We start from the raw sequence: 27,250 nt of genomic DNA, 5'->3' as shown, positions 1-27,250 counted from the left end.
GGCGCTCTTCCCCTAAGTCCCCTAAGCTCTCAGGCCCATCTGCCCTCGCTGATCACCTGCGTGTGGAGATGGATGCCCGACCGCCTACACCCCCCCCCCCCCCGAGGACGCCGCTGCTTGCAGCCGCCACCGTACCTGGATTCTCTGTGATAAGAAGGGGCTTTTTGCCCCATGTTAAGGATGGCCCACACTCCGGACAGCGCCCCTCTAAATCTTGTGCCCGAGGCGACGGCCCCGTCTGCCCTCCACCCCATGCTACGCCACTGTCAATCGCAGCCAGTGAGCTAATGAGAAGGAAAGGTGGGGCCAAGCCGTGGTTCTGTTTGTCTTATGAATGGCTCGGGATGGAGCACGCTCCAGTGCCGCCACTAGCTGCAGAAGAGGAGCCACGAGTGGCAGTAGGGGACCTGAAAAGAGGAGAATCGGGCTGCCTTGTGCAAAACCACTGCACAGAAGAGGTAAGTATAACATGTTTTGTTTTTTAAAGAAAAAAAATGAATGTTTCATTTCATTTTAACTTTAATTGGGCTGGAGATGCATCATTGGTTGCTAGGGGGCTGTCAGATGCCAGCATCATAACAACCACAAACCCGAGCAGGAAGCTCTCGATCATTGGGGGTGGTAGCACCAGCATTAAAATGAAAGACTCTCTGCATAGCCAGGAAGTTCTGGCTGCCGGGGTGGGCAAACGGGTCTTTTAATTGGTTCACCAAGCAGCTGGAGGTTGGGTTTTACCCTACATCGCCCTGAACTCCAACCCCATTCCTAGATGTCATCGTAAGAAGGTGGTTTATTCAGGCATCTATTCTAGACAATGCGTCTAGATTCAGCAACAGTAGCGGGTCGCTTTTTAAAAGATGCAGTAATAATTCAGACTGGGTGCAGCAAAATAGACAAAGAGTTTGCTCACCAGCGCATAGCATTCCTCGGTAGTAAATAAAAAAAAAAGAAAGAGACTAATGCCGCGTACACACGACTTTTCGACAGGAAAGGTCAGACGGAACAAATCCTTTGGACGATTCGACCGTGCGTGGGCTTCATCGGACCTTTGCTGTCGAAAAATCAGATGGATTTTAGATTTAGAACATGTTTCAAATCTTTCCGACGGACTCGAGTCCGGTTGGAAAAATCTGTTCGTCAGTATGCTAGTCCGACGGACGAAAACCGACGCTAGGGCAGCTGTTGGCTACTGGCTGTGAACATCCTTATTCTAGTCCGGTCGTACGTCGTCACGTTCAAATCCGTCGGACTTTGGTGTGCTTGTGTGTAGTCGAGTCCGCTTTGGCGGAACTCCGTCGGAACCGTGTCGAAAAGTCCTTCAGAGTTCAGTCCGACGAAAAGTCCGGCCGTGTGTACACGCCATAATTGTTCACAAATGTTATGCCGCGTACACACGATCTGAATTATGGTCGGAAAAAGCTCTGATGGTTTTCCCGACGGAATTCCAATGGAATTCCGCTCAAGCTATCTTGCCTACACGCGGTCACACCAAATTCCGACCGCCAAGAACACGGTGATGTACAACATGTACAACGGGACTAGAAAAAGGAAGTTCAGTAGCCAATAGCTTCCGTCTCGTAGTTGAATCTGAGCATGCGTGATTTTTTGCTTGTCGGATCTGCATACACACGACCGGAATTTCCAATAGAAAGTGTTTCCGTCAGGAAAATTGAGAACATGCTATCAAATTTTTGCTGGCAGGAATTCGGGCAGCTAAATTCCGATGGAGCGTACACACGGTCGCATTTTCTGATGAAAAGCTCTCATCGGTCTTTTGCTGGCCTAAATTCCGATCGTGTGTAGGCGGCATCAAAGCTGCAACCTGCTGTTTGTAAAGTGGAGGTGTCTCATTATCACCTGAACACGCTTCACATGTAGAGATGTTCCTCTCTGTGTTTTATTCAATTATATATAAACTGTGCTGGATATAAAATCAATTTGAAGACAAACTGATAATCATTCTTCATCTTGGATAGTTTTCTAGTCTTAAAGGACTCTTGGGCGGCAACATTTGTGGCCCCTCTGAAAAACGATCCTTGGTGGGTGTTTGATTGTTTTTTTTCTTTTTTCAATAGAATTTATTGAAATAAATATCATTACAAGACAAAGAAGAAGCGACAGGACAGGATTTTAACTAAGTAATGTTTACAAAGAAGAAAAACAATAATAATAATGCCGCGTACACACGATTTCGGAATTCCGGCCAGAAAAAGACCGATGAGAGCTTCTCATCGGAAAATGCGACCGTGTGTATGGCTCCATCGGAATTTAGCTGTCCGAATTCCCGCCAGCCAAAATTTGATAGCATGTTCTCAATTTTCCCAAGGGAAAAACGTTCTATCGGAAATTCCGATTGTGTGTATGCAATTCCGACACGCCAAAACTCACGCATGCTCAGATTCAACTACGAGACGGAAGCTATTGGCTGCTGGCTATTGAACTTGCTTTTTCTAGTCCCGTCGTACGTGTTGTACGTCACCGCGTACTAAACGATCAGAATTTGGTGTAACCATGTGTAGGCAAGACAGCTTGAGCGGAATTCCGTTGGGAAAACCATCAGAGCTTTTTCCGACGAGAATTCCGAACGTGTGTACGCGGCATAACACAACTTTTCTATCCGCTTGTGCACAATCGTCCTTAGGGAGTACAGGGTGTGGTGCATGTAAAGACTTTTGTGAGATGCTGTATGTGGGACGATTTGGTCCTTTGCAGATCCTCGCTAAAAGCTCACCCACCTTCTTACCGTATTCACGCAGCGTGGCATCCATATGTGCTCATTTGGTCAGCTCTAGGGTGTCTGCCCATGTGTCAAAAGTACGCTTAGCTTCCTGCCATTCAGCTTTATTCTCAGGGGACTCTAGGGCAGAAAGGGAACATTGAACAAGATTTAAACGGGCAACCACTTCCCTGTAGCTAGCTCGTGTATGATTTTTATAGGAGGCAGCATAAGAAATAATCCTGCCCCGGAGAAAAGCCTTGCCTGTCTCCCAGTAGAGGTTGGGGTTGACCCCATGGTTCAAGTTGATGGATATATCTGGATATATTTGTTGTATAGGTGTGCGCAGCCTATTGCATTAGGGTGTGCACCCCCAGGCTCAAACACACACTACCGATCACTCACAGTGTTCATTCAGAAAGGGAATGGGCCGGTAAATTACATATTTTACTGGCCCCATTCACCACTCATCCTCAAACATCCCCACAGCAACAGCCAATGGGAGAGGAGAGGAAGGAAGCTGGCAGCACTGCGGGGGGGGTGAGGGGGGCAGCCAGGGCAGTAGGGGTGATTTGTTCTGCACAGGGTAATTAGGGTGTGCCTGGGCACACCTGGCACAACCTGTGCGCATGCCTATGATTTGTTGTATATCTATGTCTATTAGGGTGTTTTATTTTCTAATGGAAAAAAATAAACTGTAACATTTTTGCAGACTTTGCTTATGCCCTGAGTCTGAGTGATGTAAAAGATATATATGCTAAATTTCAAGAAGATTGGATAATATTTAGAGGTTGCGCACTTTGATCTGTTTTGTAAAAGTAGGCAAAAAATAAAAATTTTCAATGTTAATTACTTTTATTGGGAAAACTAGAAATCACAAACTTAAAATACCATTAAAACTATACACTAAGATTAATAGGTAATATGATAGGCAAAACATGTGTTATATTAATCAACTTTGAACGATGCAATCCCTTGTATTTTGTCACGTCGTGGATCCAAAACAATTCAAAGAATGTCTTTGTTTTATTAGTAACGAAATGGCTCGGGTCTTTTCCTTCAAAAACCATGTTTTTACCCTCTAATCGTTTCACTTCCCTTATCTTTGCAGGTTTGGTTTCTAAATTTTTAAAAGCCAATCCTACGTTTGTTTCTGACAGGTACCAAAAGGTGTCTCTTAGCAACCGTGAGAGCACATTTTTTTGGCGTCTGCATCTGGGTAAGTGCTCAAAAGCTGTAGCACATCCAAATCATTCTTTGGAGCCCATCGACTTACAAGTGCATCATGCCAAAAGCGAACCTATATGAGGCTGACAAAATGTGCAACCCGTTTCATTCCTTCCAATTGTCGTTGAGGAATATTCAACTGTTTAGTGAAGAGGACAATTTTAAGTGCATATATTGTCTTTGCCATCCACCTTGCTTGATACAGTGCCCTTGGGATCCTGAAATCAAAGTTGTTTTTAGACCAGTTGTAACCAGTTAGTAATTAGTTGCAATAACTCTTTGTAGTCTTCTGTTGGATGACTTCCGTCTTTTTGGGACATTTTGGATGTATTTAACCATGTTCACTCGTTGTTCTTCTAGAACAGCCTTTCTCAACCTTTTCAACACAGAGGAACCCTTGAAATAGTTCTCCGGTCTTGGGGAGCCCCTACTAAAAATTAGAAATCTACAACTCATGATACATTAGTGTGATGGTCAGTGGGAAGAATGGTCCTTACACTTGTGGTCATTGGGAAGAATTACCTCTTATTCTTAACAGATAGCTAAAAAGATCAATGGCGTCAGTGGGAACTTATCTGAGAGGCAGAAATTGACCAATGCTGAAGGAACCCCTAACAACCTTTGAAGGACCCCTGGTTGAGAATCACTGTTCTAGAAAGCCTTGAACGGGACTTTCTTCATCCAGAATTGTTGTATATGACTTCTTATCAAGTGAAGCCCACAGACTTTGCTTTGATAAAAGTGATCAATGTGTGCAACCCCTAAATATTATCCAATCTTCTTGAAATTTGGCAGATATATCTTTTACATCACTGAGACTCAGGGCGTAAGCAAAGTCATATGAAAATCACATCTTTGGAAAAAGGAAACACCCTACTATTCTATAGCATCTGTATCTATGTGATCTTATAACCAGTAGACACGTGAACGCTGAAATATTTTGTTTCGGAAATTTCGTTTTCGTCAGAAAAATACACTTATTTAGTTACTCCTGAAATTCGTTTTTATTTAATTTGTTTCGTTAAAAAATGGATTGGATTTTGTCAGTCGGATCTTGTCCGAAACTGTTGCATACACACGGTCGGACTAAGTTGTCGAAAAATCCGATCTTTCAGAACGTGATGACGTAATTTCGTTACGATGGGACTACATTCAGGCTAGTAGCCAATAGCTTTGATGTAGGAATTTGATCTGAGCATGCGTGGCACTTTGTCCGATCAAAATTCTCTACACATGATCGGAGTATGTCCTATTGGACCAGTTTGTCGGAAAATATTTCCAACAAGTTGGAAAATTGGGTCCAACGGATATTCCGACGGAAACAGTCCGATGCATACCACAGACAGTCGGATTATCCGACAAACCGGTCCGATAGGACACATTCCGTCGGAATCTCCGACCGTGTGTACAAGGGCTAAGAAGATTTGACGGAGCAGCTAAACTGTACGACGCCGAAATCGTACATTTCCGGTCGAATGTTCCGCCTACAAGCTATAGTAGAATTCTAATGTTGTATGACGCTAGTAATATTTATATTTATTCATTATTATTACTAGTCAACCAACATTAGAATTCTTCTATAGCCTATGGGCGGAGCATTTGACCATCAATGTCCGCTTGTAACGACTGCGTCGACGAATCTTCATTTTGAATCTTTTTTCTCTACAGGGGGTCCCCTACTTACAAACGACTCCTACTTACAAACGGAGGGAGATAACAGGAAGTAAAAGGAAATCTACCTCTAGGAAGGGAAATTCTCTCCTGTAAGGGTTAATATGGGAAAAAGGTGTCTCCACTGATGCTTTATCACCAATCGTTTCCCTAACAGCCCAAAATTTTCAAAATCCAATTATCATGTACAAGGGCACAGACAGCTAAACAAATGTTACAGGGGTGATAACCTTTCCCTATGTTATCCAAAAAGCTTAAAAATTGGGCTGGAGCTACACTTAAAAAATGTACCTGTTCTGACTTACAAACAGATTCAACTTAAGAACAAACCTACAGTCCCTATCTTGTTTGTAACCTGGGGACCCCCTGTATGTCGAATAATCTTGGACTAATAGAGTTAGGTTAGGCACATTCAACCTTTTTTGCTATTGTTTCTATAATGTCAAATCTTTTCTCTCTCTGTCAAATCTTTTCTCTAGTTGAATCTTTTCTCTAGTCGAATCTTTTCTTTCTATGTCAAATCTTTTCTCTCTATGTTGAATCTTTTTTCTCTATGTCGAATCTTTTCTCTGTATGTCGAATCTTTTCTCTCTATGTAGAATAATCTTGGACTAATAGAGTTAGGTTAGGCACATTCAACCTTTTTTGCTATTGTTTCTATAATGTCGAATCTTTTCTCTCTATGTTGAATCTTTTCTCTCTATGTCGAATCTTTTCTCTCTATGTCAAATCTTTTCTCTCTATGTCAAATCCTTTCTCTCTATGTCAAATCTTTTCTCTCTATGTAGAATAATCTTGGACTAATAGAGTTAGGTTAGGCACACTCAACCTTTTTTGCTATTGTTTCTATAATGTCGAATCCTTTCTCTCTATGTCAAATCTTTTCTATCTATGTCAAATCTTTTCTCTCTATGTAGAATAATCTTGGACTAATAGAGTTAGGTTAGGCACACTCAACCTTTTTTGCTATTGTCTCTATAATGTCGAATCTTTTCTCTCTATGTCAAATCTTTTCTCTCTATGTAGAATAATCTTGGACTAATAGAGTTAGGTTAGGCACATTCAACCTTTTTTGCTATTGTTTCTATAATGTCGAATCTTTTCTCTCTATGTCGAATCTTTTCTCTCTATGTCAAATCTTTTCTCTCTATGTAGAATAATCTTGGACTAATAGAGTTAGGTTAGGCACACTCAACCTTTTTTGCTATTGTTTCTATAATGTCGAATCCTTTCTCTCTATGTCAAATCTTTTCTATCTATGTCAAATCTTTTCTCTCTATGTCGAATCTTTTCTCTCTATGTCAAATCTTTTCTCTCTATGTCGAATCTTTTCTCTCTATGTCGAATCTTTTCTCTCTCTGTCAAATCTTTTCTCTCTGTCGAATCTTTTCTCTCTATGTCAAATCTTTTCTCTCTATGTCAAATCTTTTCTCTCTATGTCGAATCTTTTCTCTCTCTGTCAAATCTTTTCTCTCTGTCGAATCTTTTCTCTCTATGTCGAATCTTTTCTCTCTATGTCAAATCTTTTCTCTCTATGTCAAATCTTTTCTCTCTATGTCGAATCTTTTCTCTCTATGTCAAATCTTTTCTCTCTATGTCGAATCTTTTCTCTCTCTGTCAAATCTTTTCTCTCTCTGTCAAATCTTTTCTCTCTGTCGAATCTTTTCTCTCTATGTAAAATCTTTTCTCTCTATGTCGAATCTTTTCTCTCTATGTCAAATCTTTTCTCTCTATGTCAAATCTTTTCTCTCTATGTTAGAATAATCTTGGACTAATAGAGCTAAGGTTAGGCACATTCGAGCACAGGTACGATGTGCACAGAACGCTATTGTCAGCGTCTTGTCGAATCTCCTATCTATATCGAACTGTTGTCGCAACGAAAATAAAGCACTTGTTTATGTCGACTCTTTCGGTTTTCGGATTCTGCGTGTTCGTTATCGTTTGTTAAAACGATAACGGAAATACCCGAAATTCTGAGGTAAATGCATTCGGACGAAAACGAATGCGCATGTCTAATAGCCAGCCACGTTCTCTAATTATTATCTGCCCCAGATCCTGAAGTGTATGTACAGTCAGGACTCCGTCTTCCTTTTCTGTCTATCTATTGTAGAGAATTCGTTGTGTGATCTATAATATCCATTCTTGTCACACGGTGTCCAATCCTCAGACTTTTACTGTAAATCACGGGAATGCCTCGTTTGTCTAATGAAAGCTTCGGAAAATAATTGACTGCCGGAGTCTATCAGCTCTTGGAGTTAAATAAGCCGGCGCTGATTAAAATACATGTATTCACACATTCCTTTTGTTATGCAGATTTCTATTAAAATCATTCCGCGCTTCCAGTGGGTTCTCTCTGCAGGCTGATATTCCGCCAAGAAAAAAAAAAGTAGAAAAAGCGCAGTTTGTAATTGAGTGTAAAGCGAGCGTCTTTTGTGAGAGCGGTTGACTTTTGTTTAGTAATTTGCTGTATCTGGTTCATCAATTTCAAGAGTATCCGGCATTTGAAATTATTGATTTGCTCAGATCTCGTTCCGTCTCTCCACAGCTAATTAACTGTCGTCCTCGTTTGGAAAGTATTTTATTTATTTTTTTTGCATTCAGCTGCTTCCCGGTGACACTCACCAACCAGACTCTGTGGACTTATTTTTTATTTTTTGTTTCCAACAGATGCCTGCCAAATTACTGCGAACACGGAGGAGCGTGCTCACAGACTTGGAGCGCCTTCCACTGCGACTGCGGGGACACCGGCTACGCCGACGCCACTTGCCATAGCTGTAAGTACACTTCTTTCCCTGTCTCTCTTAATAAAGGTGTATTTTAAACTTTTTTTTTGGTTTTAATTTTTTTTTTTTTGAGAGCCAAAGCTGGTAATGAAACAATTGGCTGCCGCCATCGTCCATCTGTTATTTTGCAGGAAAGAGGGCCACGTGGGGGAAAGATTAGCGGCTAAACTGTGACTAGGACAAACTTGGCAAACGCCACGGCCAAATGCTAGATCATGCATTGCTAATCCAGAGGACTAACTAAAAAAGAATCTCCTCCGAGCTTTTCATTCAGACTCTATAGAGAATGAACTGATAAACTGACTGATGATCGATAGGGGGTGGCGTTACTAAAAGCTACAGATGTTGTTTTAATGAAACGCGTAGCCATGCATCTAACTAAAACTATGCACATTTTTAAAAGCTGGACCCTGGGTATGACAATTTAAAATCTGACCTCCAGCTTCCCCTTCAGTCGTGCATACTGTGAGCTTCTCATATCTTTCATAGCTTCTCTCTCACATCAGAAGTCAGATAGAGCCTGCTACATTTCCTGACTGGAGGCTATCCATCATAATTTCCTGTAGCTCTTTCCTCCCCAGCCTGACTGTCTCTGGCTCGGCATCACATGTGGGTGTTATCTGAGGTGGTGTGCATGCAAATACAGTTGCCTGTAGACAAGTGCAGTCTACTTTCTCCACTGCAGGTGGCTTTCTTCTGCAATGGCTCTGCAGTTGAAGACCAAGTCAAGAGGAACATAGTTCCTCTATGGTTTCCTGGGTCACTGGGGAAGCATCCAATTGGATGCGCTGCCTCCCAATGTAACTCTGGCAGCCATCTTGGGTCAGGCAGAACCCATTTCAGGCCCGGTTTGGTACACATTTGCGAGTTTCTAGAGTAGGGACAGGTACTCCACCTAGTACAGATAGTACTAGTGGTAGGGAAAGGTTCCTGATGCATAGGGCTCACAATATCTCTAGATATATGCCTGTTGGGCACAAGATGACTGGGCCGCATTCTTCCCCTCTACAGACACTGATGGTTCGACTGCATTCTATTTACTATCTGCTGTTGGAACTGAGTGTTCCCAGTTGGGCTGCCTTCCAGTGGCGGCCGCTCCATTAAGCGGTGCAGGGGCGCCACCCCTGTTTCATGGTCCCAGCCCCTAATTTACATGCAGTGAGCCAGACGCATGGATTCCCATGTTTTTTTTGTTTTTTTTTAAGCATGTGATTAGAGCCGAAAGCTCTAATTGGCTTCAAAAAAAGGGTGGGGGGCAGAGCATGTATAAACCAACCTGTGGCAATGGTAAGGCAGATAATGAGGCCAAGGAAGAGTATGTACAAGACTGCAGATATGTGAAAAGGGATATAAAAAAAGCAATTCTTATAAGAAAAGTGAATATGTGAAAAAGTGTGAATATTAGAAACATAGCCAGGCACATTGGCGTGCTTGGTGTGAAAGGTATCTGTGTAGGATCAGTAGCTTGCAAGAGCAAAATGAGCTGTCCCACGTGAAGTAAAACAGTGAAATAATAAAAAAAAAAATATATAAAAAATAAAAAAGTACAAGCCACGTGTGCTCTCCCATTGATATCCCCCGCAGGGGGCTCCAGCAGGCTCCGCCCCCAACGCCATGTATGAGGTGGCAGGAGATGCTGGCGCTGGAACGTCATCCGCCAAAGGGGGGGGGGGGATTGCGCATGAGTGGGCTACCCCCAGCCACCCCATACAAGACTCTGGTCCGGCCGCACCTGGAGTATGCTGTCCAGTTCTGGGCACCAGTCCTCAGGAAGGATGTACTGGAAATGGAGCGACTACAAAGAAGGGCAGCAAAGCTAATAAAGGGTCTGGAGGATATTAGTTATGAGGAAAGGTTGTGAGCACTGAACTTATTCTCTCTGGAGAAGAGATGTTTGAGAGGGGATATGATTTCAATATACAAATACCGGACTGGTGACCCCACAATATATAAATACCGTACTGATGACCCCACAATAGGGAGAAAACTTTTTTTGTGGAAGGGAGTTTAACCACTTCAGCCCCGGAAGGATTTACCCCCTTCCTGACCAGATCACTTTTTGCGATTTGGTACTGCGGAGTTTTAACTGACAATTGCGCGGTCATGCAATGTGGCTCCCAACAAAATTTACGTTCTTTTTTTTCCAACAAATAGAGCTTTCTTTCGGTGGTATTTGATCACCCCTGCGGTATTTATTTTTTGCGCTATAAACAAAAAAAGAGCGACAATTTTGAAAAAAAAAACGCAATATTTTTTACTTTTTGCTATAATAAATATCCCCAAAAAATATATAAAAAAACATTTTTTTTCCTCAGTTTAGGCCGATATGTATTCTTCTACATATTTTTGGTAAAAAAAAACAAACATAAAAAAAATCGCAATAAGCGTTTATTGATTGGTTTGCGCAAAAGTTATAGCGTCTACAAAATAGGGAATAGTTTTATGGCATTTTTATTAATAATTTTTTTTACTAGTAGTGGCGGCGATCAGTGATTTTTATCATGACTGTGACATTATGGCGGATACATCGGACAATTTTGACACGTTTTTGGGACCATTGGCATTAATACAGCGATCAATCCTAAAAAATTTAATTGATTACTGTAAAAATGTCACTGGCAGTGAAGGGGTTTAACCACTAGGGGGGAGGGGTTACGTGCGTCCTGGGGGAGTGTTTCTAACTGTCTGGGGGAGGGGCTGTGTGTGGCGTGACACTGATTGCTGCTCCCAATGACAGGGAGCAGGCAATCGATGTGCTGTCATTAGGCAGAACGGGGAGATGCTGTTTACATCGGCATCTCCCCGTTCTTCAGCTCCGTGACACGATCGCGGGTATCCTCGCGGCAATCGAGTCCGTGGGTGCGGTCATGGAGCCGGCGTGCGCATGGCAGGAAATTCAAAGTAACATAAGGGTACGTTACTTTGCCCAGCTGTGCCATTCTGCCAACGTATATTTGCCGACAGCGGTCAACAAGTGGTTAACAAGACTCGTGGCCACTCATTAGAATGAGAAGAAAAGAGGTTTAACCTTAAACTACGTAGAGGGTTCTTTACTGTAAGAGCGGCAAGGATGTGGAATTCCCTTCCACAGGCGGTGGTCTCAGCGGGGGGGCATCGATAGTTTAAAAAAACTATTAGATAAGCATCTGAACGACCGCAACATACAGGGATATACAATGTAATACTGACATATAATCACACACATAGGTTGGGCTTGATGGACTTGTGTCTTTTTTCAATCTCCTCTACTATGTAACTATGTAATATATTTAGAGTTCCAATTATTCCAACTCACTGAATTATTTTCCAATTTTTCAGCTCTGTATGAACAATCGTGTGAGGCCTACAAGCACAAGGGCTACCCGTCCGACTACTACTACATCGACTCGGATGGCAGCGGGCCTCTCGGCCCCGTGCGCGTCTACTGCAATCTAACCGGTAAGCCATGCCGCCTCTTCATTCATATTTAACGCCGCCCTTAAATATTTCACCGCTGTTCCCCCCCCCCTTCTAGAGCGGATTAGCAGAGACATCAAGCCGTTCCCGAGCAGCGGGAGCCCAATTTTTGCTCCGACTCGGTGCGAGGAGCGCGGTCTGCCTTCAACCTCCTAATGGAGTCTGCTGCTTCAAATTTTAACCATCGTCACCTGCGCCCGAGATTAGCCGGCGCGAGAGAACGGCCTTCCTCTTTGAAAGGAGCTGTTGTGATGAACGCGGCAGGCAGATGATACGGCAGCTGGTGTCCACCATTAAAGACCAGCAGAGACCATTTGAAGCCTTGCAGCAGGAGTCACCGAAGCGGACAGCTGATTGCAAATTGCTCGCACATAATATACAGTTTAATTTCTGAGCGCGCCGGAAAATTCTCTTATTTTAGTGGTTCTCGCTGTGTGAGCCGTACACGTGCCCGCTCCTGATCATTGGCAGCCTCCAGCTTCGTGTTTTGTGGAGCCTATTTAAAAGAGAAGTTCTGCCTTTAGAAAGCAACTGAATACCATATGAGCTGGCCTCAAAGCCGCCAACTGATGGGGTGTGTAGCCTCAAACTACTGCTGAATAAACCCCTTCCTGCCCAACCCTGGTGCCCCTATAACCCCTTCATGAACAGGGTCAAAACGTACCTTAAAGTGGAACCTCACCCTGAAGGGAAAGCTACACTTTATGGCCCCCACCCTTATTTTTCTGTAACTTTTTTTTTTTGGTGGGGTACCCACTGGTTTTGACAGGTACCCACTCCTGGTGGTGTCGCCTAGGTGATTTCATCAGAAGCTCTCCTCCCTCCCTGCCTACAACCTTCTGGAGCACATCAAAGCTCAGATAGCAAGGATAACTTGCCACACATTTGCAACTGTGTTGAATTGAATGTCTGTTAACCAGTGGCTGCTGGTGGGTTCTTCTTTTGGGAGGGGCAGCAAATGAAAAAACACCCAAAATCCCCCCCCCCAGGCAGCACCGGACCCTAAAACAGAACCCACTCCCCCTCCCACTGTGAGTGCTCCACTACTTACCCACTTGTGTGGCGGGGCTGTGGTGTCCTCTCCTCTCCTGGAGTGAGGGCAGTGGCCGCGGCGGCTCCGGTGTCCACTCCTCCGGCTTCCTCCGCCATGTGTCTCCTCTTACGCCAAAGCGCTAGGCATCCAATAGGATCGCCTGACGCTTTGGCCAATCGGGAAACAGGTCTCACAGATCTGTCTCCGGATTGGCGGGGAACTTTAGTGTGATAATAGCGAAAATTAATTTGCTATGGTCACACAACTAGGTGATGGTGCTATGGTCACACAACTGGGTGATGGTGCTATGGTCTCACAACTGGGAGATGGTGCTGTGGTCACACAACTAGGTGATGGTGCTATGGTCACACAACTAGGTGATGGTGCTATGGTCACACAACTGGGTGATGGTGCTGTGGTCACACATCTGGGTGATGGTGCTGTGGTCACACAACTGGGTGATGGTGCTATGGTCACACAACTGGGTGATAGTGCTGTGCTCACACAACTGGGTGATGGTGCTGTGGTCACACATCTGGGTGATGGTGCTATGGTCACACAACTGGGTGATGGTGCTGTGCTCACACAACTGGGTGATGGTGCTGTGGTCACACAACTGGGTGATGGTGCTATGGTCACACAACTGGGTGATGGTGCTGTGGTCACACAACTGGGTGATGGTGCTATGGTCACACAACTGGGTGATGGTGCTATGGTCACACAACTGGGTGATGGTGCTGTGATCACACAACTGGGTGATGGTGCTGTGGTCACACAACTGGGTGACGGTGCTGTGGTCACACAACTGGGTGACGGTGCTGTGGTCACACAACTGGGTGACGGTGCTATGGTCACACAACTGGGTGACGGTGCTGTGGTCACACAACTGGGTGATGGTGCTGTGGTCACACAACTGGGTGATGGTGCTGTGGTCACACAACTGGGTGATGGTGCTGTGGTCAGACAACTGGGTGATGGTGCTGTGGTCACACAACTGGGTGATGGTGCTGTGATCACACAACTGGGTGATGGTGCTATGGTCACACAACTGGGTGATGGTGCTGTGGTCAGACAACTGGGTGATGGTGCTGTGGTCACACAACTGGGTGATGGTGCTGTGGTCAGACAACTGGGTGATGGTGCTGTGGTCACACAACTGGGTGATGGTGCTGTGGTCAGACAACTGGGTGATGGTGCTGTGGTCACACAACTGGGTGATGGTGCTGTGGTCACACAACTGGGTGATGGTGCTGTGGTCACACAACTGGGTGATGGTGCTATGGTCACACAACAGGGTGATGGTGCTGTGATCACACAACTGGGTGATGGTGCTGTGGTCACACAACTGGGTGATGGTGCTGTGGTCAGACAACTGGGTGATGGTGCTGTGGTCACACAACTGGGTGATGGTGCTGTGGTCACACAACTGGGTGATGGTGCTGTGGTCACACAACTGGGTGATGGTGCTATGGTCACACAACAGGGTGATGGTGCTGTGATCACACAACTGGGTGATGGTGCTGTGGTCACACAACTGGGTGATGATGCTGTGGTCACACAACTGGGTGATGATGCTGTGGTCACACAACTGGGTGACGGTGCTGTGGTCACACAACTGGGTGATGGTGCTATGGTCACACAACTGGGTGATGGTGCTGTGGTCACACAACTGGGTGACGGTGCTATGGTCACACAACTGGGTGATGGTGCTGTGGTCACACAACTGGGTGATGGTGCTATGGTCACACAACTGGGTGATGGTGCTATGGTCACACAACTGGGTGATGGTGCTGTGATCACACAACTGGGTGATGGTGCTGTGGTCAGACAACTGGGTGATGGTGCTGTGGTCAGACAACTGGGTGATGGTGCTGTGGTCAGACAACTGGGTGATGGTGCTGTGGTCACACAACTGGGTGATGGTGCTGTGGTCACACAACTGGGTGATGGTGCTGTGGTCACACAACTGGGTGATGGTGCTGTGGTCACACAACTGGGTGATGGTGCTATGGTCACACAACAGGGTGATGGTGCTGTGGTCACACAACTGGGTGATGGTGCTGTGGTCACACAACTGGGTGATGGTGCTGTGGTCACACAACTGGGTGATGGTGCTGTGGTCACACAACTGGGTGACGGTGCTATGGTCACACAACTGGGTGACGGTGCTGTGGTCACACAACTGGGTGATGGTGCTATGGTCACACAACTGGGTGATGGTGCTATGGTCACACAACTGGGTGGGCTCGGAGCGTTGCGCTCTTCACTCCGAGGCCATGTTTGAAGCCTATTAGAACCTCTGGTGCTTCAATAAAAAAAACACCCACCCCGCATGGATAGGGGAGGTGGCACCCATGCACCCTCTATGGAATGGGCTGCCACTGCACTTGCTGCACATTTTCACTGGCAGGTTGTACACGTGCAGAGCACTTGAAACACAAGTTCTAGTTGATATTTTTCAAAATTTGTAGCAAATTTGCATAGCAAGAGTAAAGTTTCAGTGGTAAGTCTACAACAAGAGCTCTGCAAGTCTACAATATGAAAATTCCGCCACAGTGCCCCCCTGTGGTGGGAGGACTATCGCACAACATAACTGAACCAGAACTTGCAACAGACCTGCAGAATGTTTGCAAAGGAAGTAGATCTGGAGTCATGCAATGCTGACTTGCTGCAGCTATGCAACAACCTTGTGAAGCCTGGGAAGTCTAGCAATAGCTTAGCAAGTTCTTTCCAAACTTGCAGCACAATTTCTTGCTATCTGAGAGGTCCCAGCAGGCTGCAGGGCCAATCGCAAGCTCGCACATGTGCAGTGAGAAGCCGGCTGTGAAGCCACAAGGAATTCACAAGGAATAAAATAGTTTAATAGTTTAGTCAAACTGTAGCACTGACATAAGTAATTTTTTTCCCACAGTAGTGAGACAATCCCTCCACCTCCGGTCTATCTAATCACGCTCACCTTATGGCATGGACCCCTGTGCAAACAGGTGGTCATGCAAGCGGGTATCAAAAGGGTTAACACGGACCATAAACTTCTCTCATGTCTCCTTGGATCTCAGCAAGGACGCCAGGTCATGGGTAGAAAGAAAAGATCTACGTGCTCACCGCTTATGTATAAGATTTAATTTTATACTAATTCATCCCAAAGGTGTTCTATCAGGTTGAGGTCAGGACTCTGTGCAGGCCAGTCAACTTCCTCCACCCCAAACTCGCTCACCCGTGTCTTTATGGACCTTGCTTTGGGCGCTGGTCCAAATCATTTGGTGGAGGGGGGATTATGGTGTGGGGTTGTTTTTCAGGGGTTGGGCTTGGGAAGGGAACTCTTAAGGCGTCAGCATACCAAGACATTTTGGACAATTTCATGCTCCCAACTTTGTGGGAACAGTTTGGGGACAGCCCCTTCCCGTTCCAACATGACTGCTCACCAGTGTACAAAGCAAGGTCCATTAAGACACGAATGAGCGAGTTTGGGGTGGAGGAACGGGACTGGCCTGCACAGTCCTGACCTCAACCTGAGAACACCTTTGGGATGAATTAGAGCGGAGACTGTGAGCCAGGCCTTCTCGCCCACATCAGTGCCTGACCTCACAAATGCGCTTGTGGAAGAATGGTCAAAAATTCCCATAGACACACTCCTAAACCTTGAGGACGAGAAGAGTTGAAGCTGTTATAACTGCAAATTATGGGCTAACTCAATATTGAAACCTACGGACTAAAGCCCCGTACACACGAGAGGACTTATGTCCGACAGACTTCCAAAGGAGTTCCGCCGGAGTTCCGACGGAGTTCTGACAGACTTTTCGGCCGAACGGACTTGGCCACACACGATCACACTAAACTCCGACGGATTCGAACGTGATGACGTACGACCCGACTCGAATAAGGAAGTTCATAGCCAGTAGCCAATAGCTGCCCTAGCGTCGGTTTTAGTCCGTCGGAGTAGCATACACACGAGCGGAGTTTTCGAAGGGGACCGGGTCCGGCGGAGTTCCTTCGGGAAAATTTGAAGCATGCTTCATTTCTAAAGTCCGTCAGACTTTGGCGAATCAAAAGTCCGTTGCAGCCCACACACGATCGGATAGTCTGACGGACTCGGTCCTTCGGACTTTGGATGTTGAAAAGTCCGCTCGTGTGTACGCGGCATAAGACTGGGATGCCATTAAAGTTCATGTTTGTGTAAAGGCAGGTGTCCCAATACTTTTGATAATATAGTGTATGTTGAAGTTGCCGGCTACTATTTTTGCTTCATGGTGGTCCAATTGGTGCCCAATTTTATGTGTCTAGGATAGGACAAAGTCATCTGGTTTATTGAACATCGAGACACTTTATTTCACCTGTAATGAAGTGAAACTTAAGCCGCGTACACACGATCAGATTTTCCAACGGGAAATTATGCGGTGTCAGGCTGTTGGCGGTAAATCCGACCGTGCGTACTCTCCATCGGACAATTGTTGTCAGATTTTCCGCGGACAAATCTTGGACGGCAGGTTTTAAAAATTTTCGGCGGACAAATGCCTGTTGTCGGATTTTCCGAGCGTGTGTACACAAGTCCTTCGGACAAAAGTCCAAAGTACAAACACGCATGCTCGGAAGCAAGGACGAGCCGGAAGTGATCGGTCTTGTAAACTAGCGTTCATAATGGAGAATTAACATTGGTGACGCGGCAAATTATGAAATCTGGAAATGCAGCGCACAATTCTCTTCTTCTTTATTGGGATAATAATGAAGCTGCTTTGCTGGTGATACTGATGGAGATATTTCAAACACATTTTCAAAGGCTTTTTTTTCTACTGATATTAAGAATAATATTATTATGCTTTTTTTTTTTGGTGCAAGTTACCACAACGTATTATCCCGTTGTTTTTAAGATTAAAGATACAACTATGTTGGTGTCCCTTGTCAATTTTATATTGTATTTTTTAATAAGTCTAACTGCCTACTCCCAAACTGTCATTTGACGTAAAACACATAGCCAAGTATTATTCTCCAGGACTTTTTTTATTGTGCATTAAAAAAAGAAAACAAATAAAATTAGACATGCTATCTGCCAATAGAACTTAACCAAAAAGTGCATTCTGTGCATCCAAAAATATAGAAAATATAACAAATCAAATCATTATTCAACCAAAAAATTAAATAAAAGCCTCATGCATGTGTCCTGATTCTTAATATAGGGGGTCAACAATGCCAAGAGTTGGTGAAAGCAGGGGTCCGTCATCCGGAGATAATTCCGAAAAATTATCTGGATTATTCTCCTGGAGCTCCCACAGCAAAGGCATATGACATAATTGGTCACGATTAATAAAGAAACCCATTTTTGGTCCAAGAAATCCTCCTCCTCCTGTTCCTGGACTGGACTTGGGTCAAAGCAATAACTCCAAGGCCGATAATAAATAACACGTTATCTCCTCCGATTCCACAACATGTCTGGTTGACGAACGGCCGTTCAGAAACGAACTGAAAAGCGCAAACTGAAAAGAACGAAATGAAAAGTGCGAATCAACACTCACCAAACTTCTACTAACATGAAATTAGCAGAAGGAGCCCAAAGGGTGGCGCTAAAGAACTGAAAAAAAAAAACATGTAGCACGTCACTACGTTTGTGTTTGTTGGCTGACGATTCCTTGCCGTTTGTATGCAAGACAAAATCCAGACACACGCCTTCGTACAAAAGTCAGAGGTTCTGTCTGCAGAAAATCAGATCGTGTGTACGTGGCTTAAGTGTTTGGATATTCATTGAACCCGGTGACTCCGTCCTATCCTTAAACAGCCGACAACCGGAGCCTCTACTGCTGGGACCACCAATGAGCTTTTCTACCCTTCACGTTACCTAGCGGTGGATGATTTTGGTTAAATGGAGGATGTGGGGATGTGGGGGGGGGGGGGGCACAAATAAACATTTTAAAAGCCTACTTATCCTTTAACACAAAAGCAGTTAGTCTATTTTTTTCGAGTCTTATTTGCCACATCTTTCATTTTGTTCAGTGGGTCATCCTGCTTACGCAATGCCCAGGTGGCCACGTAAACATGTAGCACGTCACTACGTTCGTGTTTGTTGGCCGACGATTCCTTGCCGTTTGTATGCAAGACAAAATCCAAGCACACGCCTTCGGAAAAAAAGTCTGAGGTTCTGTGTGCGGAAAATCAGATCGTGTGTGCGTGGCTTAAGTGTTTGGATATTCATTGAACCCGATGACTCCGTCCTATCCTTAAACAGATGACAACCGGAGCCTCTACTGCTGGGACCACCAATGAGCTTTTCTACCCTTCACGTTACCTAGCGGTGGATGATTTTGGTTAAATGGAGGATGTGGGGATGGGGGCGGGGGGGGGCACAAATAAACATTTTAAAAGCCTACTTATCCTTTAACACAAACGCAGTTAGTCCATTTTTTTGAGTCTTATTTGCCACATCTTTCATTTTGTTCAGTGGGTCATCCCGCTTACGCAATGCCCAGGTGGCCACGTAAGCATTCACCGCTTGCCTTGTTGACTGCTGAAGAGTTGCATCGAGCTGTAGCTCCTTTGCTCAGCTAATTTCAAAGTTTTATGAGCCCAAGCTGATAGTTTGCAGAGCTATCAATGGTTGGAAAACACACACAGCAAAACAGGAATACGGGCCAACGCATCACCTGGTACATGACACCAGAGAGACACACACGCCGAATAAACTAGGGGAATAACTGGAGGCAGTGGAATTTAAAATTAAGCAAATAATCTGCAGAAGATACAGGTCAGGAGTAGGTGAACATCCTAAATCACGTTGAAGTGTTCTAACGCTTAAGGTGACAGCATTATAGCAAAAGCATCTATGAGACATTTGCCGGGAGGGGGCTAGCAACATAGTATTTGTGTCTGCACGTTATTAACTTTGATTTACACAGTACTGTTTGGTTGATCCTCAGAGATCTATATCGTGATTGTTTTGGATATGTGGCTTGCCAGTCTACCGTGATTAATAGCCTCAGGTGGTGTTCTGCATTTCGTTGGATTTCTATAACGACTTTTGGTTATGCAGGGTTTCGGCAAAGTGTGATATTTAGACTTTGACAAATTTCGGACAGGTGGCGACTGAGCCCCACGTGTCTGCAGAAAAGATCAAAATAATCAGCTAGATGATGAAAGCATCCCATAATATACAATACTTGGGGGTCAGGAAATAATGTTCCATAAATCACCAGCCTGATGGATGACACCTTACCAATCACTTTGAGAATTAATAATTTGGATTAGCCTTGCTCTGATCAAAGATAGCAGATGGCACTCATATGGCTGCCGATCAACATAATAAGTATGAAACAAACATTTGATGATAAAGTAAACAAAGAATTCCAGGTATGGCCAAGTTACATTGGTCTAGCTTGGAACAATATAAATATAGTATATTTTTTAGATATTGGCTGGAGAGAGCACAATAATTCCTGCAAACAGGAAGTGCAAAGACATGGAGGAAGTTCATGTTGACAGCAAAGAGTTCAAGGGTTCCCAAGAAAAAGAAGGAACAAGGCAAGATTATCCAAAGGTTCAGACAGAATACTGTCCAACATCTCAGGTGGCTCAGCAAGTAGAGACTCCACCAGACATAAGAGAGGTTGAAGGTTCAGACCCAGGTCCTGACAGTAGTGTAGGTGGAACCTGTTCTCTACCTCTTTGACAGCCAAAAAGGAAGCACTCACCAGATGGTAAATTCTTGGATGTGTATGAGGCAAGATTATCCAAAGGTTCAGACAGAATACTGTCCAACATCTCAGGTGGCTCAGCAAGTAGAGACTCCACCAGACATAGGAGAGGCTGAAGGTTCAGACCCAGGTCCTGGCAATAGCGTAGGAGGAATCTGTTCTGATAGCCACAAAGGAAGCACTCACCATATGGTAAATTCTTGGGTGTGTATGAGGCAAGATTATCCAAAGGTTCAGACAGAATACTGTCCAACATGTCAGGGGGCTCAGCAAGTAGAGACTCCACCAGACATAGGAGAGGTTGAAGGTTCAGACCCAGGTCCTGGGAGTTCCTAGGAAAAACCTGTTCTCTACCTCTCTGATAGCCACAAAAGAAGCACTCACCAGATGTCAAATTCTTGGATGTGTATGAAGGAGCCCCTGGTACAAAAGTTAATCTCACTTGAAGGCCTATTTGGAACATTTAATGGTTAAAGACATCAAATACAGTCAACGAATTTGGTGGGAAAAAGCCTCACCCTTCTTCAGAGCTTGAGCAATCAATGTTAATAAAATCACAGATAGCGTCTCCTGATGGCCCCAATGGTAGCCTTTAGTGCTGTCAGGAGACGTTAGTCTTCATCGAGCCTTACCACAGGCAGTGGTCATCAACTCCTGTCCTCAGGGCTCACTAACAGGCCAGGTTTTAAGAATTACCTTGGGGAGATGCAAACTAGAACACTGCAATCACTGAGCAGAAAATGATATCACCTGTGATGTATTTTAGTTATCTGGCAAACCTGGCCTGTTAGTGGGCCCTGAGGACAGGGTTGATGACCACTGCCCTAGTGCATTTTGTTGTGATTCCTCTGAAATGCTTTGGCTGTCTCTGATGCTTTTAACCGCTTCCCTACCTCTTCACGCAGATATACTGCGAAAAAGGGCATATACAGGCAGATTAACATAAAAGTTTATTTTAAGAGGCGGCTTATGTGATCGCGGGTCCCGCGGAATCGATGTCCGCAGGGATACCCACGATCGTCTCGCGGTGAGGAAGAACGGCGAGATGCTAATGTAAACAAGCATCTCCCCATTCTGCCTAATGACACTGTCACTGATCACCGCTCCCTGTAAACTGGAGCGGTGATCAGTGTCGTGTCACACACAGCCCCTCCCCCCCACAGTTAGAATCACTCCCTAGGACACATTTAACCCCTACGGCGCCACCTAGTGGTTAACCCCTTCACTGCCGGTCACATTTACACAGTAATCAATGCATTTTTAATTGCACCGATCGCTGTATAAATGTGAATGGCCCCAAAATCGCACCAAAAGTGTCCGATGTGTCCGCCATAATGTCGCAGTCACGATAAAAATTACTGATCGCCGCCATTACTAGTTAAAAAAATTAATTATCAAAAAAAATGCCATAAATCTATCCCCTATTTTGTAGACGCTATAACTTTTGTGCAAACCAATCAATAAACGCTTATTGCGATTTTTTTTATTACCAAAAATAGCTAGAAGAATCAAGACTTTTTTCAGCAGGAACTAGGCTCAGGTCTTCTGCTCCCTACTCACCACTATCACTTGGTAACACTGAAGTCCAGCTTCTGCATTTACAAGTGATCACTTATCTCCCAGTAGCTCCCACAGGTCAAGTCTCCTGTGCCGATCCCTCTGACAATAAAAGGGTATACATTTCGGAGATCATGTGTCTTTGTGGTTCTGATCTAGTGCAGGCATTTTCAAATGGTGTTCGATCTCTGGAGTAATCAGCCCTGTGGGGTGGTTGGTTCAAGTAATGTCTAATTTGGAAGTACAACCATTGTGGGAATGGTCTCCATGTTGCTTGAGTAGGCATTTCGGTCAGAGGAAGGAATGTGCCTCTTGAGAAGAATTGTTCTGCCTGTACCTCGGGTTCAGGCCAAGTATCTCTCAGAAACGCATCGGAAAGTCCTGAAGGGAATTCTGGGTTATTATTATTATTCATCATTATTATTATTATTCACGATTTATATAGAGCCAACAGTTTATGCAGCACTTTACAATGTATAGGGGGGACAACACAATTACAGTACAATACAAAAGGTACAGGAGGGCCCGGCTCGTAGAGCTTACATTCTAAAGGGAGGGGGTGGTGGTACAAAAGGTAATAGCTGCAGAGAATGATTTGATGGGGGTGACTCGGGGACAGTTAGGTGGGTGTGGGATAGGGTTATACCTTATTGGCGTCAATGGACTATGTGAGGAAGATATATGGTGGGTTCGACATACTTTTTGAAAGATTTGTAGAGCGCTTCCTATTAGGGGGTGTTGTGTGCAGGTTTGAGGGATCCTGTCCGGAGCTATCCAGGGGAGTTGGTGAATGGGTATTGGGGAGAAGGCATTTTCGATAGTAACCCAGGACTTCGTGTGGGCATGGACATTCCAGTCTATTATTCTGGATAGTTGGCAGGCCCATTGATATTTAGAGATGTCAGGCAGGCCAATGCCCCCTTTTGCTTTTGGTAGAGACAGTCTGTCGAAACTAAGCCTAGGCCGTTCCTTGCCCCAAAGGAAGTTGTTGCACATTTTTCGGTAAGAGGCTGAGAAAGCCGGAAGTATTTTAATGGGGAATGTTTGCAGGATGTATAATATTCTCGGGAGAATATTCATTTTTATTATGGCCGCCCTCCTGAACCAGGAGAACATTCCCATCGGCCACGTCCTCAGATCTCCAATTTTTTTATATAACCTGAAAGATGATGTTATGCCGAGTAAATAGATACCTAATATGTCACGCTTTAAAATTGCGCACAAACTTCAGTACTTAAAAATCTCCATAGGCGACGCTTTAAATTTTTTTACAGGTTACATATTGAGAGTTACAGAGCTAGAATTGTTTCTTGCACTCTAACGCACGTGGCGATACCTCACATGTGTAGTTTGAATGGCGTTTACATATGTGGGCGGGACTAACGTGTGCGTTCGCTTCTGAGCGCGAGCTACCGGGGACAGGGGCGTTTTAAAAAACTAATTTTTTAGTTTATTTTTTAGTTTACTTTTTTTTTTTTTACTTTATTTTTACAACTTTTTTTTTTTTTTTTGATCACTTTTATTCCTATTACAAGGAATGTAAATATCCTTTGTAATAGGAATCATTCATGACAGGTCCTCTTTATGGAGAGATGTGGGGTTAATAAGACCCCACATCTCCAGGCTGGAAAGCATGAGATCGTGAAAAAAATTTCACCAATCCCATGCTGACAGCCACGATCGCGGCTTTGTTTATGTCCGGGAACCGTCCGGGAATCCGACGGTCATAGAGATGACTGGTGACCATCTGGTCACCAGAAATCTCTATCGTCATCATCCGGCGCCGGGCGATTCTTTCTCCGGGTCCCCGATGGCACGGGAGAGCCCGGAGAAGCACTGGATGGCAGCAGAAGGGGGGGGGGATGTTCCCTTCTGTTGCCTGTAAGAACTGCCGCTATGATCATTCTTAGCCCCTGTACACACGGTCGGACATTTCGACAACCAAATCCGTTGGATTTTGTCCGTCGGATTTTGACCGTCGGATTTTGTCCGAAACTGTTGCATACACACGGTCGGACAAAGTTGTCGAAAAATCCGATCTTTCAGAACGTGATGACGTCATTTCGTTACGATGGGACTACGTTCAGGCTAGTAGCCAATAGCTTTGATGTAGGAATTTGATCTGAGCATGCGTGGCACTTTGTCCGATCGAAATTCTCTACACATGATCGGAGTATGTCCGATCGGACCAGTTTGTCGGAAAATATTTACAGCAAGTTGGAAAATTTGGTCCGACGGATATTCCGACGCAAACAGTCCGATGCAGACCACACACAGTCGGATTATCCGACGACGCGGTCCGATAAGACGCATTCCGACGGATTCTCCGACCGTGTGTACAAGGGCTTATGGTGCACAGAATCACCGGCTGAAAACAAGGATATCTGAATGATGCCTGTGGCAGCCACAGGCATCATTCACATATTCCCACTGAAAGTCCAGGACGTCATGTGACGGCCTTGGGCGGGAAGTGGTTAATTTCCAAAGCCCTAAAAAAAAAAAAAAAAAAAATTTGTTTTTTTTTTCTAAATTGTCGCTATTTTTTGTTTATATATGTGTATATATATATATATATATATCCCCACAAATAGAGCTTTCCTTTGGTGGTATTTGATCACCGCTGTGGTTTTTATTTTATAATATATATATGTATATATATATATATATATTATATATGTATATATATATATATATATATATATATATATATATATATATATATATATATAAAAATAAAAACCACAGAGGTGATCAAATACCACCAAAGAAAAGCTCTATTTGTGGGGAAAAAGGACGTCAATTTTGTTTGGGAGCCACGTCGCACAACCGTGCAATTTTCAGTAAAAACGATGAAGAGCCGAATCGCAAAAAGTGCTCTGGTCTTTGGCCAGCCAAATGGTCCGGGGCTGAAGTGGGTAACCATTAAATGTTCCAAAAAGTCCTTCAAGTGGGATGGGCCTTTGTACCTGGTGCTCCTCCATACACATCCAAGAAGTGACAGTCATAGACTGAGTACAGATCCTTGACCAAGATGACCCCGGCTGTGTTGAAACATAGGAATGATCGGCGATGTACAATTACAAACTGCTTGATGGGTATCAACACGATCATATATATATATATATATATATATATATAAAACTGTTACCTTGGCTGTTTTCTTGGACTTGCGATTTCAATAATATGAAATATGGATGATGAAAGACATTGAATGAACTGGAACATTCCATATGTTCTCCGGTGTTTGAGCTTATCTAATTCCACCCGTCAGAGATGTAATTCTTTGAAAGGAAGGAATGAGATTCCTGTAATTGGTGGGTAAGGTGAGCAGATTGCGGAATGTCACAACTGTAAACTTGCTCATTCTATAGAACGTGTTATGACAAGGAACCAGCCCGACACTTCTTCACACATACACACAACCACAATCTCCAGATAACTGCTTGTCCAATTAGTCCTGCAGCTGACAAACTGAGCCGGCAACAAAGAAACTATTAGAAAAGAAGAGAAAAGGTGTGAGTTTAATACTTCTCCGTATACTTTAGTCAGGAGATAATGAATGTTTATTTTAATGAACAAAAGAAAATTAAAAAAATAATAATAATAAAATACTTAAAGCAACCCTTTCCTTTGCTAGCGGTTACAGACACCATTGCCAATATGAACTATTTAAACACAACTCATCAGTACCTAATCAGGGCTTAACCACTTGCCGATCGGCTCCTGTACATATACGTCGGCACCTTAAAGAGGGATATCTTGGTAACGGCAGCAGCTGCTGCCACAACCAAGGTATCCATCTCTTCGGAAGCCGGTCCTCTTTATGATGATGGTGGTCTCTGTGGCAGATTCTCAGTGAGATCACCGTTATCGGCGGTGGGAGAGGTGCCACCCGCCGCTCTCCCACGCCCTCCGCCGCTGCCGATGACTCCGGTCGAGTCGATCGGGACCTGTCTGTTGGCCGGGGATGGAGACGAGTAAGGGGAAGATGGCCCCCACCCGTCTCCATACCATAGCAGGGCGGGAGTGACGTCTTAACCGTTTACCGACCGCCTCCTGTACATATATGTCGGCACTTTGAAGAGGGATGTCTCGGTAACGGCAGCAGCTGCCACAACCGAGATATCCATCTTTACAGGAGGCGGTCGTGTTTACAATAATGGTGGTCTCTGTGGCGGATTCCCCCGCGAGATCACTGATGTCGGCGGCGGGATAGGTGCCACCCACCCCCCCGCCTCTCTCCTGTGCCCTCCGCCACTTACCGGACCCGTCGGTAGCGGCGGAGGCGATCGGGTCCTGCACACTGCTGGGTATGGAGACGAGTGAGGCTAAGATGGCCCCCCACTCGTATCTATACCATAGGAGGGCGGAAGCGACGTCAAAACATCACTCCCGCCCATACCTCTTAAAGGAACATTTTTTTCAATGTCATTTTTTTTATTTTTTTATTGCATTTAAGTCCAAATATGAGATCTGAGGACTTTTTGTCCCCAGATCTCATATTTAAGAGGACCTGTCATTCTTTTTTCTATTACAAAGGATGTTTACATTCCTTGTAATAGGAATGAAAGTGATCCAGATTAAAAAAAATTTTTAAACGGTGTAAAAATAAATAAAATAAAATAAATAAGAAAAACTTTTTTTTTTAAAAAACACCCAGTCCTGACGAGCTCGCCGTGGAAGCGAACGCATACGTGAGTAGCGCCCGCATATGAAAACGGTGGTCAAATCACACATGTGAGGTATCGCCACGATCGGTAGAGCGAGAAAAATAATTCTAGCCCTAGATCTCCTCTGTAACTCAAAACATGCAACCTGTATAATGTTTTAAACATCGCCTGGAAATTTTTAAAGGTAAAAGCTTGACGCGGGCGCAATTTTAAAGCATGACATGTTGGGTATCAATTTACTTGGCGTAACATCATCTTTCACATTATAAAAAAAAATTGGGCTAACTTTACTGTTGTCTTATTTTTTTATTCAAAAAAGCGAATTTTTTTCAAAATGCTGTGGAAATACGGTGTAAAAAAAAAAGTATTGCAATGACCGCCATTTTATTCTCTAGGGTGTTCGAAAAATATATATATATAATGTTTTCGGGGTCTAAACTTGTAAACACCAAAATCTCAAA

At 44.3% G+C, this 27,250-nt stretch overlaps 1 protein-coding gene across 1 annotated transcript in view; it reads left to right on the top strand.

Annotated features, from left to right (window-relative positions):
• LOC143925088 (contactin-associated protein-like 5) overlaps window positions 1-27,250 on the top strand; it is a 613,155-nt gene that overhangs the window by 364,260 nt on the left and 221,645 nt on the right. The window contains exons 11-12 of the mRNA XM_077449678.1: window positions 8,282-8,388; window positions 11,716-11,835. Of these exons, the coding sequence (XP_077305804.1) occupies window positions 8,282-8,388; window positions 11,716-11,835 (227 nt within the window). The remainder of the gene's footprint in view (window positions 1-8,281; window positions 8,389-11,715; window positions 11,836-27,250) is intronic.

Source organism: Lithobates pipiens, unplaced genomic scaffold, assembly GCF_037356315.1.
Source record: "Lithobates pipiens isolate NorthernLeopardFrog02 unplaced genomic scaffold, aLitPip1_a1.2 Scaffold_22, whole genome shotgun sequence".
NCBI lineage: Eukaryota > Metazoa > Chordata > Amphibia > Anura > Ranidae > Lithobates > Lithobates pipiens.
The sequence above is the reverse complement of the archived record's forward strand: the minus strand, read 5'-3'. Positions and strand labels throughout refer to the sequence as shown.